The sequence below is a fragment of the Scyliorhinus torazame genome, chromosome 14 (assembly GCF_047496885.1).
Source record: "Scyliorhinus torazame isolate Kashiwa2021f chromosome 14, sScyTor2.1, whole genome shotgun sequence".
NCBI lineage: Eukaryota > Metazoa > Chordata > Chondrichthyes > Carcharhiniformes > Scyliorhinidae > Scyliorhinus > Scyliorhinus torazame.
The window spans coordinates 151,578,775-151,599,443 of NC_092720.1; the positions used below are offsets into that span (position 1 = coordinate 151,578,775).

The 20,669-nt window shown below is 46.6% G+C and overlaps 1 protein-coding gene across 1 annotated transcript in view; it reads right to left on the bottom strand.

The window, feature by feature from the left end:
• The window catches only part of LOC140390089 (tyrosine-protein kinase RYK-like), a 352,210-nt gene that overhangs the window by 196,638 nt on the left and 134,903 nt on the right, over window positions 1-20,669 (bottom strand). Inside the window, exon 8 of the mRNA XM_072474993.1 lies at window positions 9,906-9,975. Within this exon, the coding sequence (XP_072331094.1) occupies window positions 9,906-9,975 (70 nt within the window). The remainder of the gene's footprint in view (window positions 1-9,905; window positions 9,976-20,669) is intronic.

Sequence of the window (20,669 nt, forward strand, 5' to 3'; positions counted from 1 at the left end):
GAAATGGGCGAGGTACGAAATGAGTGCTTTGCATCAGTGTTCATCAAAGTAAAGGACTTTGTGGATGATGATTCTTGGGTAGGGTGTGTGGACAGTCTGGATCATATTGACACTGAAAAGGAGGTCGTAGTTGGTCTTTTAAAAGATATTAAGGTCGATAAGTCTGCTGAGCAGGATGGGATTTACCCCCAGAATACTGAGCGAAGGAACGGTAGAAATTGCTGGGGCCTTGACTGACATCTTTGTATCTTCATTGGTTATAGGTGAGATCCCAGAGGACTGGAGAATAACTAATGCGGTACCGTTGTTTACGAAAGGTGGCAGGGATAATCCGAGAAAGTATAGGCCGGTGAGCCTCACGTACCGCGGTAGTAGGTAAATTATTGCAGAGAATTCTTAGGGACAGGATTTGTACCTATTTTGAAACAAATGGACTCATAAGCGATGGTTTTGTGAAGGGGAGGTCGTGCCTCACTAACTCGAGTCTTTTGAGGAGGTGGCAAAGATGATTGATGAGGTGAGGGCGGTGGATGTTGTTTACATGGACTTCAGTAACACCTTTGACAAGGTGCCTTATGGCAGACTGATACAAAAGGTGAAGTCTCACGGGACCAGAGACGAGGTGGCAAGATGATGAATACAAAACTGGCTCGGTCACAAAAAGCAGAGGGTAGCAGTAGGGGATGGTGCCTCTGGCACGGAGTCTGGCCCTGTTGCTCAGAAGGGAAGGGGGGAGAGGAGCAGAGCATTAGTAATTGGGGACTCGATAGTCAGGGGCACAGATAGGAGATTTTGTGGGAGTGTGAGAGACTCGTGTTTGGTATGTTGCCTCCCAGGTGCAAGGGTACGTGATGTCTCGGATCGTGTGTTCTGGGTCCTTAAGGGGAGGGGGAGCAGCCCCGAGTCGTGGTCCACATTGGCACTAACGACATAGGTAGGAAAGGGGACAAGGATGTCAGGCAGGCTTTCAGGGATCTAGGATAGAAGCTCAGAACTAGAACAAACAGAGTTGTTATCTCTGGGTTGTTGCCCGTGCCACGTGATAATGAGATGAGGAATAGGGAGAGAGAGCAATTAAACACGTGGCTACAGGGATGGTGCAGGCGGGAGGGATTCAGATTTCTGGATAACTGGGGCTCTTTCTGGGGAAGGTGGGACCTCTACAGACAGGATGGTCTATATCTGAACCTGAAGGGCACAAATATCCTGGGGGGGGGAGATTTGTTAGTGCTCTCTAGGGGGGGGGGGGGGGGTTTAAACTAATGCAGCAGGGGCATGGGAACCTGGATTGTAGTTTTAGGGTATGGGAGAATGAGAGTATAGAGGTCAGGAGCACACATTTGACGTCGCAGGAGGGGGCCAGTGTGCAGATAGGTGGTTTGAAGTGTGTCTACTTCAATGCCAGGAGTATACGAAATAAGGTAGGGGAACTGGCAGCATGGGTTGGTACCTGGGACTTCGATGTTGTGGCCATTTCGGAGACATGGATAGAATAGAGCAGGGACAGGAATGGATGTTGTAGGTTCTGGGGTTTAGGTGTTTTAGTAAGCTCAGAGAAGGAGGCAAAAGAGGGGGAGGTGTGGCACTGCTAGTCAAGAGCAGTATTACGGTGGCGGAGAGGATGCTAGATGGGGACTCATCTTCCGAGGTAGTATGGGCTGAGGTTAAAAACAGGAAAGGAGAGGTCACCCTGTTGGGAGTTTTCTATAGGCCTCCAAATAGTTCTAGGGATGTAGAGGAAAGGATGGCGAGGATGATCCTGGATAAGAGCGAAAGTAACAGGGTAGTTATTATGGGAGACTTTAACTTTCCAAATATTGACTGGAAAAGATATAGTTCGACTACATTAGATGGGTCGTTTTTTGTACAGTGTGTGCAGGAGGGTTTCCTGACACAATATGTTGACAGGCCAACAAGAGGCGAGGCCACGTTGGATTTGGTTTTGGGTAATGAACCTGGCCAGGTGTTGGATTTGGAGGTAGGAGAGCACTTTGGGGACAGTGACCACAATTCGGTGACGTTTTCGCTAGTGATGGAAAGGGATAAGTATACACCGCAGGGCAAGAGTTATAGCTGGGGGAAGGGCAATTATGATGCCATTAGACGTGACTTGGGGGGGGGAATAGGTTGGAGAAGTAGACTGCAAGTGTTGGGCACACTGGATATGTGAAGCTTGTTCAAAGATCAGCTACTGCGTGTTCTCGATAAGTACGTACCGGTCAGGCAGGGAGGAAGGCTTAGAGCGAGGGAACCGTGGTTTACCAAAGAAGTGGAATCTCTTGTTAAGAGGAAGAAGGAGGCCTATGTGAAGATGAGGTGTGAAGTTTCAGTTGGGGCGATGGATAGTTACAAGGTAGCGAGGAATGATCGAAAGAGAGAGCTAAGACGAGCAAGGAGGGGACATGAGAAGTATTTGGCAGGTAGGATCAAGGAAAACCCAAAAGCTTTCTATAGGTATGTCAGGAATAAGCGAATGACTAGGGTAAGAGTAGGACCAGTCAAGGACAGGGATGGGAAGTTGTGTGTGGAGTCTGAAGAGATAGGAGAGATACTAAATGAATATTTTTCGTCAGTAATGACTCAGGAAAAAGATAATGTTGTGGAGGAGAATGCTGAGACCCAGGCGATTAGAATAGATGGCATTGAGGTACGTAGGGAAGAGGTGTTGGCAATTCTGGACAGGCTGAAAATAGATAAGTCCGCGGGGCCTGATGGGATTTATCCTAGGATTCTCTGGGAGGCCAGGGAAGAGATTGCTGGACCTTTGGCTTTGATTTTTATGTCATCATTGGCTACAGGAATAGTGCCAGAGGACTGGAGGATAGCAAATGTGGTCCCTTTGTTCAAAAAGGGGAGCAGAGACAACCCCGGCAACTATAGACCGGTGAGCCTCACGTCTGTAGTGGGTAAAGTCTTGGAGGGGATTATAAGAGACAAGATTTATAATCATCTAGATAGGAATAATATGATCAGGGATCGTCAGCATGGCTTTGTAAAGGGTAGGTCATGCCTCACAAACCTTATCGAGTTCTTTGAGAAGGTGACTGAACAGGTAGACGAGGGTAGAGCAATTGATGTGGTGTATATGGATTTCAGTAAAGCGTTTGACAAGGTTCCCCACGGTAGGCTATTGCAGAAAATACGGAGGCTGGGGATTGAGGGTGATTTAGAGATGTGGATCAGAAATTGGCTAGCTGAAAGAAGACAGAGGGTGGTGGTTGATGGGAAATGTTCAGAATGGAGTTCAGTTACAAGTGGCGTACCACAAGGATCTGTTCTGGGGCCGTTGCTGTTTGTCATTTTTATCAATGACCTAGAGGAAGGCGCAGAAGGGTGGGTGAGTAAATTTGCAGACGACACTAAAGTCGGTGGTGTTGTCGACAGTGAGGAAGGATGTAGCAGGTTACAGAGGGACATAGATAAGCTGCAGAGCTGGGCTGAGAGGTGGCAAATGGAGTTTAATGTAAAGAAGTGTGAGGTGATTCACTTTGGAAGGAATAACAGGAATGCGGAATATTTGGCTAATGGTAAAGTTCTTGGAAGTGTGGATGAGCAGAGGGATCTAGGTGTCCATGTACATAGATCCCTGAAAGTTGCCACCCAGGTTGATAGGATTGTGAAGAAGGCCTATGGAGTGTTGGCCTTTATTGGTAGAGGGATTGAGTTCCTGAGTCGGGAGGTCATGTTGTACGGCCGCATTTGGAGTATTGCGTACAGTTCTGGTCGCTGCATTATAGGAAGGACGTGGAGGCTTTGGAGCGGGTGCAGAGGAGATTTACCATGATGTTGCCTGGTATGGAGGGAAAATCTTATGAGGAAAGGCTGATGGGCTTGAGGTTGTTTTCGTTTGAGAGAAGAAGGTTAAGAGGAGACTTAATAGAGGCATACAAAATGATCAGGGGGTTAGATAGGGTGGACAGTGAGAGCCTTCTCCCGCGGATGGAAATGGCTGGCACGAGGGGTAATAGATATAGGACAGAGGTCAGAGGTCGGTTCTTTACGCAAAGAGTAGTGAGGCCGTGGAATGCCCTACCGGCAACAGTAGTGAACTCGCCAACATTGAGGGCATTTAAAAGTTTATTGGATAAGCATATGGATGATAATGGCATAGTGTAGGTTAGATGGCTTTTGTTTCGGTGCAACATCATGGGCCGAAGGGCCTGTACTGCGCTGTATCGTTCTATGTTCTATGTTTTCTGAATGGCAGGTTGTGACTAATGGTGTTCCACAGGGATCTATGCTGGGGCCTCTGTTGTTTGTAGTATACATAAACGATTTGGAAGAAAATGAAGCTGGTCTGATTACTAAGTTTGCGGATGACACCAAGGTTGGTGAAGTGGCAGACACTGTTGAGGACTGTCAGAGGACACAGCAGGACATAAAGTTGGAGACTTTGGCAAAGAAATGGCAAATAGATTTTAATCCAGACAAACGTGAAGTAATGCACTTTGGCAGGTCTAACATGGAGGGGAAATATACCGTAAATAGCAAAAGTCTTAGAAATATAGAAAGTCAGAGAGATTTCGACGTGCAGGCCCACAGATCTTGAAAGTGGCAACACAAGTGGCAATGTAGTCAAGAAGGCATACGGAATGCTTGCCTTCATTGGACGGGTCATCGAGTATAAAAACTGACCAAGTCATGCTGCAGGTGTATAGAACCTTGGTAAAGCCGCACTTGGAATATTGTGCACAATTCTGGTCAACACACATATCAGAAGGATGTGGAGGCTTTGGAAAGGGTACAGGGAAGGTTTACCAGGATGTTGCTTGGTCTGGAGCGTGTTAACTATATGGAGAGGCTGAATAGACTCCGACTGTTTTCATTAGAATGACCGAGACTGAGGAGTGACCTGATACGAGGTCTACAAGATTATGAGGGGCATGGATAGATTGGATGGGCAGACACTCTTTCACAGGGTGGAGGGGTCAGTCACCTGAGGGCATAGGTTTAAGGTCCATGGGGCAAAATTTAGAGGAGTTGTGCAAGGCGGGTTTTTTTTTAACACAGAGGGTGGCGAGTACCTGGAACTCGTTGCCAGGGGAGCTTGTGGAAGCAGAAACATTAACGCATTCAAAAGGCATTTTGACAAAAACATGGATGGGATGGCTATAGAGGGATAGAGCACAAGGAAGTGCTGAGGGTTTTGGCCAAGGTTGGTATCATGAGCGGTACAGGCTTGGAGGGCCAAAGGGTCTGTTCCTGTGCTGTATTGTTCTTTGTGAGTCATTGGAGGAGCCAGGTCTGTACCATGAAGGGTTTTAGTTTAATTTTCTAGAAGCTGTGAGCCGAACAGCTTTTATAGCAGGTTGTCAGGTTCAGCATTAATCTGACAGACATGATACTGCACGTTGTTTACTTAAAGGGTCTCTTTATCTCTTCAAGCAGTCTACTTAAAATCTTCTTTATCCAGAGGCAGCAAGTAATTCCGTGTTTGCTAACTTTACTTATATGGGGATTTTGATCTGTGATGTGTTTGGCTTGGTTGGAGATAGAGAAGGTATCTGTTAGAAGTTAAATTGTTTTCTTTTAGTGTTAAACATTGTTTAACTGGTAATTATACGCTATATTTCTGTGATGTTAAGGTAGTTTAATACTCTATTAATAATAGTTTGTTTGAATATACTATATCCCTATTTGTGAATGGAATCACTCCTGGAGCGAAGTATCCTTTCCTGACAGTTTTTTTTACAAATTAACGAAACGATTGGGCTTCCTGTCCGGTATCTAACAAATGTTTGTGGCTGGTCCAAGATCCGAACACAGTGCAGACTCGATGAGCCCCTTTCTGCACTGTAGGGATGTTACGAATTCTAATGCACTCTGTAATTTTCAAGTGGATAAATGGAAGGGATGGCAGAGCGGGCAGTGCAATGCTCCTCCTGCAGGATGTTCGAGGTGAGGGACAACGTCAGTGGCCCCGCTGAATTAACCTGCGGGAAGCGCAGCCATCTCCAGCTCCTCAAAGACCGTGTTAGGGAACTGGAGCTGGATGAACTGAGGCTCATTCGGGAGGCAGAGTCGGTTATAGATAGTAGCTACAGAGATGCAGTTACTCCTTAGAATGAAGGTAGCTGGGTGACGTTTAAGAGGGGGAAGAAGCAGTCAGTGCAGGGATCCCCTGCAGTTGTTCCCCTCAATAACAGGTATACCGTTTTGGATACTGTTGGGGGGGGTGGGGACCTACCAGAGGTAAGCCACGGTGACCAGGTCTCTGGCACTGAGTCTGTCCCTGTGGCTCAGGAGGGAAGGGGGTAGAGCAGGAGAGCATTAGTTATTGGAGACTCTATAGTTAGAGGTACAGATAAGCGGTACTGTGGCAACGATAGAGACTCACGGTTGGTGTGTTGCCTCCTGGGTGCCAAGGTCTGTGACGTCTCTGATCGTGTTTTCAGGATCCTTAAGGGGGGGGGGAGAACAGCCACAAGTCGTGGTGCACATCGGTACCAACGACATAGGTAGGAAAAGGGACGGGGATGGAAAGCAGGAATTCAGGATGGAAGCTGAGAGCCAGGACAGACCGTGTTGTCACCTCTGGTTTGCTGCCAGTGCCACGTGCTAGTGAGGTGAGGAACAGGGAGAGAGTGTAGTTAAACACGTGGCTACAGTGAAGGTGTAGGAGGGAGGGTTTCAGTTACTTGGATAATTGGAGCACATTCTGGGGAAGATAGAACCTGTACAAACCTGTACAACAGGACGGGTTACACCTGAACCAGAGGGGCGCCAATATCCTGGGAGGGAAATTTGCTACAGCTCTTCAGGGGGGGGTTTAAACTAATTTGGCAGGGGATGGGAAACTGACTTGTAGTCCAGGAGATAGCGTTGCTAGAGGTCAGGAAGTTGAGGGTAGTGCAGTACCGAGGAAGGTACCAAGGTCACAAGAGTGGACCTGCAGGCATGAAGGTGGTTTGAAGTGTGTCTACTTCAATGCGAGGAGCATCAGGAATAAGGTTGGTGAGCTTGAAGCATGGATTGGTACCTGGGACTACGATGTTGTGGCCATTACGGAGACATGGATAGAACAGGGGCAGGAATGGTTGTTGGGGGTTCAGATGTTTCAGTAAGATTAGGGAAGGTGGTAAAAGAGGTGGAGGAGTAGTATTGTGAATCAAGGATAGTATAATGGCTGCAGAAAGGCAGTTTGAGGAGGATCTGTCTACTGAGGTCGTGTGGGCTGAAGTTACAAATAGGAAAGAACTTTGTTCGGAGTTTCTATAGGCCCCCACACAGTAACAGAGGTGTGGAGGAAAAGGTTGCAATGCAGATTTTGGAGAGGTGAGGTAGTCACAGGGTAGTTGTCATGGGTGACTTTAACTTTCCAAATATTGACTGGAACCACTATAATTCGAATAGTTTGGATGGGGCTGTTTTTATCCTGTGTGTGCAGGAGGGTTTCCTCACACAATATGTGGGTAGACCGACAAGAGGTGGGGCCACATTGGATTTGGTACTGGGTAATGAACCGGGCTAAGTGTTAGATTTGGCTGTGGGAGAGCACTTTGGAGATAGTGACCACAATTCGGTGACTTTCACTATAGGAATGGAGAGGGATAGGAACATACGGCAGGGCAAGGTTTATAACTGGGGGAAGGGTAATTACGATGCGATTAGGCAAGAATTGGGGAGCATAAGATGGAAACAGGAACTGTCAGGATAGGCACAATTGAGATGTGGAGTTTGTTCAAGGAACAAATACTGCGTATCCTTGATATGTATGTTCCTGTCAGGCAAGGAGGAAATGGTCGAGTGAGGGAACCATGGTTTATAAAAAAGATTGAATGTCTTGTCAAGAGGAAGAAGGGGGTTTATGAAAGGATGAGAAAACAAGGTTCAGTTAGGGCACTTGAGGGATACATGATAGCTAGGAAGGAGCTCAAGAAAGTGCTTAGGAGAGCAAGGAGGGGGCATGAGAAGCCCTTGGCGGGTAGGATCAAGGAAAACCCCAAGGGTTTTTACACATGTAGGAATAAAAGAATGACCAAGGTGAAGTTAGGGCCGGTCAAGGACAGTAGTGGGAACGTGTGCATGGAGTCTGAAGATATAGGAGAGGCCCTAAAATGAATACTTTTCATCAGTGTTCACAAAGGAGAGGGGCCATGTTGTTGAGGAGGATAGTGCGATACAGGCTGGTAGGCTGGAGGAGGTAGGTATTCGGAAGGAAGATGTGTTAGAAATTTTGAGAAGCCTGAGGATAGAAAAGTCCCCTGGGCCTGATGGGATATATCCTAGGATTCTTTGGGAAGTGAGGAATGAGATTGCAGAGCCTTTGGCTTTGATCTTTATGTCCTCACTGTCTCCAGGAATAGTGCCAGAAGACTGGGGAGAGGCGAATGTTGTCCCCTTGTTCAAGAAAGGGAACAGGTATAACCCTGGGAATTATAGGCCGGTTAGTCTCACTTTGGTCATAGGTAAATTATTGGAAAGGGTCCTGAGGGATAGGATTTTTGATCATTTGGAAAGATACAGCTTAATCTACGGATTTGTGAGGGTTAAGTCTTGCCTCACAAGTTTGATTGTATTCTTTGAGGAGGTAACTAAGTACATAGATGAAGGTAGAGCAGTTGATGTCGTATACATGGATTTTAGAATGGCCTTTGATAAGGTGCCCCATGGTCGGCTCATGCAGAAAGTAAGGAGGCATGGCATAGAGGGAAATTTGGCCGATTGGATCAGTAACTGGCTATCACATAGAAGACAGAGCGTGGTGGTAGATGGTAAAAACCAGTGCTGCTGAGAATACTAAGCTGCTGTAAAGAAAGCTACAAGCAAAAATAAAGTGTAGCTTGCGGATGGAACAAAAATATTTAATACCTTCCCAGATTATGAAAAGAGAAATATTTCATCAATACATATCAGATTTGATGAATAAAGCCCATTAGACTCTCTCAAGAGTTGGCAGGTCATGTTACAGTTGTATAAGACTTTAGTTCGGCCACATTTGGAATACTGCGTACAGTTCTGGTCGCCACATTACCAAAAGGATGTGGATGCTTTGGAGAAGGTGCAGAGGAGGTTCACCAGGATGTTGCCTGGTATGGAGAGCGCTAGCTATGAAGAGAGGTTGAGTAGATTAGGATTATTTTCATTAGAAAGACGGAGGTTGAGGGGGGACCTCATTGAGGTTTACAAAATCATAGATTTCATAGAATTTACAGTGCAGAAGGAGGCCATTCAGCCCATCGAGTCTGCACCGGCTCTTGGAAAGAGCACCCTACCCAAGGTCAACACTGCCACCCTATCCCCATAACCCAGTAACCCCACCCAAAACTAAGGGCAATTTTGGACACAATTTTTCATGGCCAATCCACCTAACCTGCACATATTTGGACTGTGGGAGGAAACCGGAGCACCCGGAGGAAACCCACGCACACACGGGGAGGATGTACAGACTCCGCACAGACAGTGACCCAAGCCGGAATCGAACCTGGGACCCTGGAGCTGTGAAGCAATTGTGCTATCCACAAGGCTACCGTGCTGCCCCATCATGAGAGGTATAGACACAATGGATAGCAAGAAGCTTTTTCCCATAGTGGGGGACTCAATTAATAGGGGTCACGAGTTCAAGGTGAGAGGGGAAAAGTTTAAGGGAGATATGCATAGAAATTTCTTTACGTAGAGGGTGGTGGGTGCCTGGAACGCATTGCCGGCGGAGGTGATAGAGGCGGGAACGATGGCATCATTTAAGATGTATCTAAACAGATACATGAATGGGCAGGGAGCAGAGGGATACAGATCCTTAGAAAATAGGCGACAGTTTTAGATAGAGGATCTGGATCGGTGCAGGCTTGGAGGGCCGAAGGGCCTGCTCCTGTGCTGTAATTTTTCTTTGTTCTTTGTTCAAATGCCATCAGAAACTAACAAAATGCAGTTTTTGCATTCACCTATTCTAGTGTCTGGGAATGTACCTGTGATGGAGTCCACGCAGTTTGCAGCTCTCTGTCAACATCATTGTTACTTGTACCTCTGAAGCATGGTCTACAAAGAAAACAAACAGAATCAAAATAAACTGCATCTTTTACACATTGTTATCATCATTCCATTCAACAAAAAGTTACAATTCTGTGTTTTGAGTGTGTTGCAAATGGAGCTGCCAAATTGTACTGGGGAAGAGTCAACAAGAATGCAGCAAGAACTTAATCTGAGGCACATGTCAAGGCATCAGAGGAAGGCAAATGTCCTGACACGCAAGTGTTGTTTATACCATTCCTCGTGCTCTGCAGAAAGATATCAATGTTTCCTGGTTTCCTATTTCCATGATAGAGCCATTGTAATCATCAAAAATCTATTAATTTGGAACAATTGTTTCAGGTTTGAGGCCAAAGATAATCACAAACTTTTGTATTAGGGCTCCAAAATGACAGAACCTCATCCTGTTTCTTCCATGGTCTCACAATCCTTGGAATGTTTTTAAAAAGGTATTTCTAATACAAAGCAATACAAACACTGTATCTGAATTGTGCCTAAAATACACAATGGTCTGAATTCCAACGGTGAAGAGAGAGTGGCTGCCTGTCACATCAAGCCAGCATTTGACAGAGTGTGGCATCAAGGAGCCTTAACAAAATTGAAGGCTATAGGAATTGGGGGGTAAACATTCCACTGGTCGGAGTCATTACAAGCACAAAGGAAAATGGTTATGGTGTTTGAATGCCAATCATTTGAGCCCCAGAACTAAGTAACAAATTATTTAATCATGTACGAGAGTACATTGAAGCTTCAACATTTAAAATTACAACTGCACATCTGGTCAATATAGGTAGGCTGAAAGGTCATGAGCCAGAGGACATCGATTTAAGGTGACTGGCCAAAGAACCAAAGGTGAACCACAGCGAGTGTTTGGGATCTGGAATGCATGACCTCAAAGTGTGATGGAGGCGGATTCATTCATGGTTTTTAAAAGGAAATTGGATAAGTGCCGAAAGAGAAAAGATCTGAAGGGCTGCGGGAACAGGGCAGAGCAGCTGGACAAGCTATGCTACTCCAACAGGGACAGTAAGATCACCTTCAACAGGTTGAAGGTGTTGTAACCAATCTAGAACTCTATGAATCATAGGATTTACAGTGCAGGAGGCCATTCAGCCCATTGAGTCTGCACTGGCCCTTGGAAAGAGCACCCCACTTAAGCTCATACCTCCACCCTAACCCCATAATCCTTTGTACAATAAGGGGCAATTTATCATGGCCAATCCACCTAACCTGCACATCTTTCGACAGTGGGAGGAAACCGGAGCACCCGGAGGAAACCCACGCAGACATGTGGAGAATGTGCAGACTTCACACAGTCACCGAGGTCAGGAGTTGAACCCAGGTCTCTGGAGCTGTGAGGCAGCAGTGCTAATCACTGTGCCCCCGTGGAAAGGTGGTGTTCCAAAAGGATCAGAAGACCACTGTTGTTTACCATTTACATGAAAAGAGGCAGAAAATTTTCTGTTATTGGGCGCTCTCCTTTAAAGGCTAACTGATCTTTAATCAACGGAGTTACAGGTCCCACTAACTTTCAAGTACGATCTACTGCAGCTAGCGTGACTGTAGAATGTTGCAATTATCCGGAGTTATAAATGGTGAAAAAAATAGCAGGTTCACCACCTGGCAAATCTTTCTGCATCCAGTCATACACTATTATGACCAGCCTTCAGTTTGTTATCCCATAAAATGAAAACATTTACTTGTTTTCTGTTTTTGCTCCCACAACAGCTGGTGCGAGTCACCAAATAATTTTGATATTACTAAAGTATCCCTATGTTTTACAGGAGGCTTTCGATAGAAAAATCATGGACTGAATTTAATTCAGATATTGCATAATTAGACCATAAGATCATAAGACATAGGAGCAGAAGGCAGCATGGGAGCAGTGGTTGGCTCTGTTGCTTCACAGCTCCAGGGTGCAGGTTCGATACACGGCTTGGGTCACTGGCTATGTAGAGTTTGCATGTTCGCCCTGTGTCTGCGTGGGTTTTCTCTGGGGCTCCGGTTTCCTCCCACAAGTCCCGAAACATGTGCTGTTAGGAAATTTGGACACTCTGAATTCTTCCTCTGTGTACCCGAACAGGCGCTGGAATGAGACTAGGGGATTTTCACAGTAACTTCATTGCAGTGTTAATGTAAGCCTATTTGTGACAATAAATATTATTAATTATTATTATTTGAATTAGGCCACTCAGCCCATCGAGTCTGTTCCGCCATTAATCATGCCTGATATTTTTCTCATTCCCATCCTCCTGCCTTCTCCCCATAACCCCTGATCCCCTTATTAATCAAGAACCTCTCTATCTCGGTCTTAAAGACACTCAAATGATTTGGCCTCCACAGCCTTCTGCGGCAAAGAGTTCCATAGATTCACCACCCTCTGGCTGAAGAAATTCCTCCTACATAAGAACTAGGAGCAGGTGTAAGCCATCTGGCCCCTCGAGCCTGCTCCACCATTCAATGAGATCACGGCTGATCTTTTGTGGACTCAGCTCCACTTTCCGGCCCGAACACCATAACCCTTAATCCCTTTATTCTTCAAAAAACTATCTATCTTTATCTTAAAAACATTGAAGGAGCCTCTACTGCTTCACTGGGCAAGGAATTCCATAGATTCACAACCCTTTGGGTGAAGAAGTTCCTCCTAAACTCAGTCCTAAATCTACTTCCTCGTATTTTGAGGCTATGCCCCCTAGTTCTGCTTTCACCCCCCCAGTGGAAACAACCTGCCCACATCTATCCTATCTATTCCCTTCATAATTTTATGTTTCTATAAGATCCCCCTGCATCCTTCTAAATTCCAACGAGTACAGTCTGTTGCTAACTTTTGGTTGGTTCAATTGGCTCTGTTTTATAACCTTTGCTCTAGAGTCGCCAGGTATCTTTATGATACCGCCACGAGGTCCAAGTTCAAGTAATGATCAATAACTCAGTACACCAATTAGTAAGATTCAAATCAAAGCACATTTATTTACAGTCAAATCTACTCATGCATAAACTCTACTTTCTAAGCTATTTCTATCACTAACAGGCCAATACTTAGCTTCGGACTGGCCCACCAGGTCAGGGGAACAAATGGCCTTTCTTTCGGGTTCTGAGTCTGCGGGATTCGAAAGCTGGTATGGACTGGTAGCTAGGGAGCGCCTATCTCGTAGCGAGCGTTGACTTGAGACTTACGTTCTTTGGCGGCAGCTGGACAGGTCACTGTCAAGGGTTGGTTCGCGTTGCTGAGTGACCCTGTCAAGAAGGACGATTTGAACTTGGGGCTTTACTTTATAGTCCTCAGGGGCTTCCCGCCTTTCGGGGGGGACCCCGTACCTGGTTTCAAGTGATTGGACTTTGTTCCAATTGCTTGGTTCGATTTCTCCAATACTGGAGCGGTTCCCTGATTGATGGGCGGTCTTAGGTGTCCGTTAACCTCTTTTGTGTTGGTTCCTGCTGGCGCCGAGGAGTGTGGCTTGGCTTTGTTTACCTTAAATGTTTCGATTGTTCCCGGGGATCGCTCATTAGTATGTAGATGGCCGCTACATTATTGTGCAGATGGTTGCTGGTATCGATGCTGTCTGGGCTTTTGCAGAGTTTAATACACAGTAACTTGCACCTGCTAGTTTCTGCCTGTGTTGGCTGAATTTCCCTTCAGCCTTTGCTGTTCTCCAAATTTACGTCGAGAATTGGCCAACCCAGGCGGCTACACTCCCTCCTTGTGATCCTAGCGTGAAGGATCACATAACTGCATTATTCTTCATTCCCTGACCCGGCGAGCACTCTTCTATGGCCTCTACACTGACCATAACTATGCAAGAAAATTTTAACTGACAATTCTAAGTGGCACTATGTGAAACAGGGACATGCATTACAAAATAATAAAAACGGTACCTCTAACTGTCCTTAGTAAACTACACTCACTCATACTAACTTCCTAAACAATACAACCCAAATCATAGCAGCATTATTCACATTTTCCTGGCTTGGCAGTCAAGCTCAGGATTGTGCAATCGCTCATGAAACACATTTCTTTATTCACAAAAAGAACGCAAACAAATCTTTATTATAGATCGCGGGGGTCAGGGGTCTGGTCATATCTGAAAATAGGGGATCTTATCCAAAAACCGGGGTGCGAGCGCGGTAGGCTCTCCTTCTCCATTTTCTCAGACTGCACGATGCAGCAGAGTATCGCCAATACTAGTAGGGATTCTATCAAGTAGGACAGGGAGTACCAGGTTATAAACCTGTCACACCAAGATGGTGTGGCGTCGCTTGTGACTGGGCTCTGGGTACTGTGGGAAAGTGAATCATTAACGGCTGGGGGGTTTGAGGTCAGGGGGTTCGCGTTCGCACGCAACCAAATGTCCATTATGGTGATGAGCAACACAGAGGATGTCCTCATGGTTCTTCTTCTCTCTTTTCTCTTCTCTTCTCTGGAGCTTCTGGGGTTCTGTGGGATCAAGCATAGTGCCTGTTGCTATCTTGGTTTAATATCCCGTATGATAGCCGGTCTGTCCTTTAGTGCCAATTACTCCCTTTATAATTGGTCACTATGTGTGAAACCCTCATTTTTTTTTTAAACCGAATATCAGGACAAGACACACTTACAAATACTGAAACAGTGCGAGCCGTCTCGCAGGCTGTGCAATTTACCATCCAAATGTTTGAGGATGTAAAAAGCAGAGGGTTGGCAACCTAAGGGTTACCTGAAAACAACAACAAAACTTTTTGAACAAAAATTGCCAAAATGAGGTGCGTATGGGCCGCGACGGGTAAGATTTGGATGGAGTCCCCGGGTAGGACGGCGACCAATGCCATGTGTGCTCTACCCGAGCATAGCTGACCAGAGGGGGGTTCCCAGGCAGGGCGGGTCCCAATGCCGTTTCTCCACTGCCTGAGCAACCGACATGAACGGGCAAGAAATGTAGTCATCGTGGGGGGTTGCCGTATTGGTTCTTCCTTCGAACCAGAAGGGCAGTTATGAACGGGGGTCTGGCAAGCTCTCAGAGATTTCGGCCAAAAAATAAGGCGTGGGGCTGTGGGGAAAACATTTCCGATCTTACGTACAACATTTAACAATACATAAGAACTAGGAGCAGGAGTAGGCCATCTGGCCCCTCGAGCCTGCTCCACCATTCAATGAGATCATGGCTGATCTTTTGTGGACTCAGCTCCACTTTCTGGCCCGAACACCATAACCCTTAATCCCTTTATTCTTCAAAAAACTATCTATCTTTATCTTAAAAACATTTAATGAAGCAGCCTCTACTGCTTCACTGGGCAAGGAATTCCATAGATTCACAACCCTTTGGGTGAAGAAGTTCCTCCTAAACTCAGTCCTAAATCTACTTCCCCTTATTTTGAGGCTAGACAACTACAAACAACATAAAATATGCTGCAGGTTCCATCAGAAAGGACACCGTTTTCTCCCAAGCGGTTCCTTTTTAAAACATCATCTGGACACCTCAGTTATCGGTTGCGAACAGGGTCGCAAAGGGGTTCTCTTTTTGGGAGTCAGACTCAAAGTCGTCGCCTTCTCCCGGATGCCAAACTCTCGAGTGTATCAGGGGGGATAGGACTGCATGGTGTGATTTGCGATCCCTCTCGTCATTCCGGACGAGTCTGTATGAGTTATCTCGGTGTAAAAGGTGGTGTCTAGTTCTGTTGTGGGGACGGAATCGGGGTCGTCATTGTAGGTCAGTGGTCGGTGTTGGGGTTTGTTTAGGAAAGTGATCATAAAGGGATCACTCGAATCGTGGTTGGATTCGCTGGGTGTGGGTCCTGTTGCATGGGGATAGTAGGGAGGCGTGCTGTGGCTATTGTCCGAGTCGCTGTCGCTGCAGTCTGTGGGCGTTCCGGGGCGGAGTGTATAGTTCGGGGGTGGAGTCGAGGTTGAGTCCGTGGCTGGGCGTGTTGGGGGAGGGTAGGGTTACGTTGGCTGTCGGCGGGGCGTGGTCTGCTGCGTCGAGCATGACGTGATATGCGTGGTTAGACTGTGTTCCATATGCCTTAAGCTGGTTAATATGGAACCACGCAGTCTTTCCGTTGGGACACTTTATTTTGTAGACGGAAGGGCTTACTTTGTCCGCAATGGAATACGGACCCGAATATTCGGGTGACAGGAATGTGCTGGGGTTGTATACGGAGAGCATGACTTGCTGACCTACACTGAACTCAGTCGCATGCACTGTCTTATCGAAACAGGCCTTGCTCTGTTTCTTTCTCGTGCCCAATTTCACTGCGGCTGCTAACTGAGCCGTTTTAACATTCTCCACTAATTGTTCTCCTGCTTTCTCGTGTGTGAGGGCCGTCACTTCGGGGCTGGTCAAATCTAATCCTAATAAAAATTCTGTGCTTTTCATGGGGCGTCCGGTCATGAGGGTGTGTGGGGTGTAACCTGTAGAAGTTGAAACTGTATTTCGCAAAAACATCAGCGCAAAAGGGAGGACTGAATCCCAAGTGGTGTTGTTTTACTGGACCATTTTTCTGAGGGTTGATTTTAGGGTCCGATTCATGCGCTCCACAATACCACTTGACTGGGGGTGGTATGCGATGTGGAATTTTTGGGTCATGCCAAATATCGTGAGGACGTTCTTCATGACACGTCCCGTAAAATGGGAACCTTGGTCGGATTCAATGCTGCGGGGGAGTCCCCATCTCGTAAAGATGTGGTGGGTTAAAATCTTGGGCTGTGGTCTTTGCCGTGTTCGTTCTGGATGGGAATGCTTCCACCCATTTTGTAAACATGTCTATCACCACGAGTACATATTTATAACCATTCCTGCAAGGGGGCAATGGTCCTATAAAATCAATCTGGAGGTTAGTCCAGAGGCCATTAACGGGTCGGGTGTGACTAAGCTGAGCCTTTTTGGCATATCTGTCCGGATTGTTCTGGGCACAGATAAGGCAATTCTCAACGTAGTGAGTTACATCGTCTTTTAAACTCGGCCACCAACAGAACTGCCTGAGGTGGGCTGTAGTGGGATCAATTCCCTGATGTCCATGACTGTCATGGAATAAACAAATCAGTTGATTCCTGTCCTGTTCAGGAGCCACATAAAGGGTGTCTTTTAACACCACACCGTCATGTGTGGTCAGAGCATTTTTAAACCTATTGTAAGGTGCCATAAATTTTCCTTTTAAAATTCCCTGAGATTGCTATCCTGCTTCTGGGCCTGCACTAAATCCTCGATATTAGTCTGCGAGACCTGAACTGCATTCACTGGTGCGCTTTCGGGGGTTGGCCAAGAATATCCGTGCCTGGAACCTGCTTTTGCCAGTGCGACGGCTTTTACATTTCCAGGGGGGGGGGAGGAACGATGGTGACTACGAACTTTGATGATTCCAAAGGTCCTGTTCTGTGCTCTTTCTAAAATGTGGCGGAGTAATGGGGCTGAGGGAAGGGGTTTTGCGTCTGCGGAAACAAATCCTCTTGCTTTCCACAGGGGTAGGAATTCCGTAAGACTGTTGCAGACATAGAGGCTGTCCGAATATATGTCTGCTGGGCTGGGGAAGGAATCTGGGTGTCCCACTATGTATGCGATGGCCGCATGTTCTGCTGCCTGCGCGCCTAAGTGGTCTGGAAGTTTTATTGCTATTTCTTCTAGGGTGCGTTCCTGCGCGTCCTCGACGTAAATGCCGCATCCTGTTATGCGCTTCACTTCTAATATTGTGGAAGATCCATCTACATATATCCTAATGGGTTTGCACGTGTCTGTGTGCTTGGGGCTCTGGGTTGAACTACCTATCTTTCTGGGGGGTGCTTTAGCAATAAAGGGTCCTGTGTTGTGGTGTGGAGAGATAATTTCATATTCATGGGGGGTTCCGGGGTACTGTAGGTTATCGGCTAAAAAAGTGTGGGTCTTTGTCCTTTTAACAGAGATGTCCCATCCCTGCAAAAGAAGGGTCCATCTGGCTGCTCTTATCTGACTAACTGTACCATCCTTGAGTCGTCCGTCCAGTAAAGGTTGGGTGGGGGGGTGTTCTGTGAGAATTGTGATGGGGTTCAGTCCGGTAATGTACGAAAAATACTGAACTGCCCAAAATACTGCAAGCAGGTGCCTCTCACAGGCTGAAAATCCCTGCTCCACAGCATCTAAAACTCTGGAGGCGTAAACCACGGGCCTTAACTGTTCGTGCCATTCCTGGAGGAGCACGGCCAAAAGGGTGCGGTCTGTGGTTGCTACCTCTGTGGCATAAGGGGAAAGCGGGTCTGGAACTTGTAGTGCGGGGGCTGCTATGAGTGCTTTTTTCAACGAGTCCACAGCATCCGTATGCTGCGGAAGCCATTCCCAGGGGGCTCCTTTCTTTAGGAGGTCTGAGAGGGGCGCTGCCTTGCTGGCAAAACCGTCAATGTGGTTTCGGCAGCAGCCAACCAGTCCTAAAAACGACCGGAGGGCTGAAACGTTCTGGGGAAGGGGCAATTTAGCAATCGAGCCAATCATTTTATGCTCGATCTCGCGTTTACCGTGCGTGATAATTGTACCCAAATATATCACCTTGTTTTCCAAAATCTGGGTCTTTTTGGGGTTAACTTTACATTCAATTGCTTGTAGTAATACCAGGAGTGCGGACAGAAGCTCGATGTGCTCTTCCTTGGTGTCTGTCTGCAGTAGTAGGTCGTCTACGTACTGGACCAGACATTCGGGGCGAGAACATTTTGATAAATCATTTGCCAGCTGTCGGTGGAAAATGGAGGGAGAGTTGTGGAATCCTTGTGGAAGGCATGTCCACGTGTACTGCTGATTTTTAAAAGTGAATGCAAATTTGTATTGGCACGCTTTTACATAGAACATAGAATGATACAGCGCAGTACAGGCCCTTCGGCCCACGATGTTGCACCGACATGGGAAGTCAAAAAACAAAAGCCATCTAACCTACACTATGCCATTATCATCCATATGCTTATCCAATAAACTTTTATATGCCCTCAATGTTGGCGAGTTCACTACTGTTGCAGGTAGGGCATTCCACGGCCTCACCACTCTTTGCGTAAAGAACCTACCTCTGACCTCTGTCCTATATCTATTACCCCTCAGTTTAAGGCTATGTCCCCTCGTGCTAGCCATTTCCATCCACGGGAGAAGGCTCTCACTGTCCACCCTATCTAACCCCCTGATCATTTTGTATGCCTCTATTAAGTCTCCGCTTCACCTTCTTCTCTCTAATGAAAACAACCTCAAGTCCATCAGCCTTTCCTCATAAGATTTTCCCTCCATACCAGGCAACATCCTGGTAAATCTCCTCTGCACCCATTCCAAAGCTTCCACGTCCTTCCTATAATGAGGTGACCAGAACTGTACGCAATACTCCAAATGCGGCCGTACCAGAGTTTTGTACAGCTGCAACATGACCTCATGACTCCGGAACTCAATCCCTCTACCAATAAAGGCCAACACACCATAGGCCTTCTTCACAACCCTATCAACCTGGGTGGCAACTTTCAGGGGTCTATGTACATGGACACCTAGATCCCTCTGCTCATCCATGCTTCCAAGAACTTTACCATTAGCCAAATATTCCGCATTCCTGTTATTCCTTCCAAAGTGAATCACCTCACACTTCTCTACATTAAACTCCATTTGCCACCTCTCAGCCCAGCTCTGCAGCTTATCTATGTCCCTCTGTAACCTGCAACATCCTTCCGCACTGTCGACAACACCACCGACTTTAGTGTCGTCTGCAAATTTACTCACCCACCCTTCTGCGCCCTCCTCTAGGTCATTTATAAAAATGACAAACAGCAACGGCCTCAGAACAGACCCTTGTGGTACGCCACTTGTAACTGAACTCCATTCTGAACATTTCCCATCAACCACCACCCTCTGTCTTCTTTCAGCTAGCCAATTTCTGATCCACATCTCTAAATCACCCTCAATCCCCAGCCTCCGTATTTTCTGCAATAGCCTCCCGTAGGGAACCTTATCAAACGCTTTACTGAAATCCATACACAACACATCAACTGCTCTACCCTCGTCTACCTGTTCAGTCACCTTCTCAAAGAACTCAATAAGGTTTGTGAGACATGACCTACCCTTCACAAAGCCATGCTGACTATCCCTGATCATATTATTCCTATCTAGATGATTATAAATCTTGTCTCTTATAATCCCCTCCAAGACTTTACCCACAACAGACGTGAGGCTCACCGGTCTATAGTTGCCGGGGTTGTCTCTGCTCCCCTTTATGAACAAAGGGACCACATTTGCTATCCTCCAGTCCTTTGGCACTATTCCTGTAGCCAATGATGACATAAAAATCAAAGCCAAAGGCTCAGCAATCTCTTCCCTGGCTTCCCAGAGAATCCTAGGATAAATCCCATCAGGCCTCGGGGCTTATCTATTTTCAGCCTGTCCAGAATTGCCAACACCTCTTCCCTACGTACCTCAATGCCATCTAATCTATTTACCTGGAGCTCAGCATTCTCCTCCACAACATCACCTTTTTCCTGAGTGAATACTGACGAAAAATATTCACTTAGTATCTCGCCTATCTCTTCAGACTCCACACACAACTTCCCATCCCTGTCCTTGACTGGCCCTACTCTTACCCTAGTCATTCTTTTATTCCTGACATACCTATAGAAAGCTTTTGGGTTTTCCTTGATCCTACCTGCCAAATACTTCTCATGTCCCCTCCTTGCTCGTCTTAGCTCTCTCTTTAGATCATTCCTCGCTACCTTGTAACTATCCATCGCCCCAACTGAAACTTCACACCTC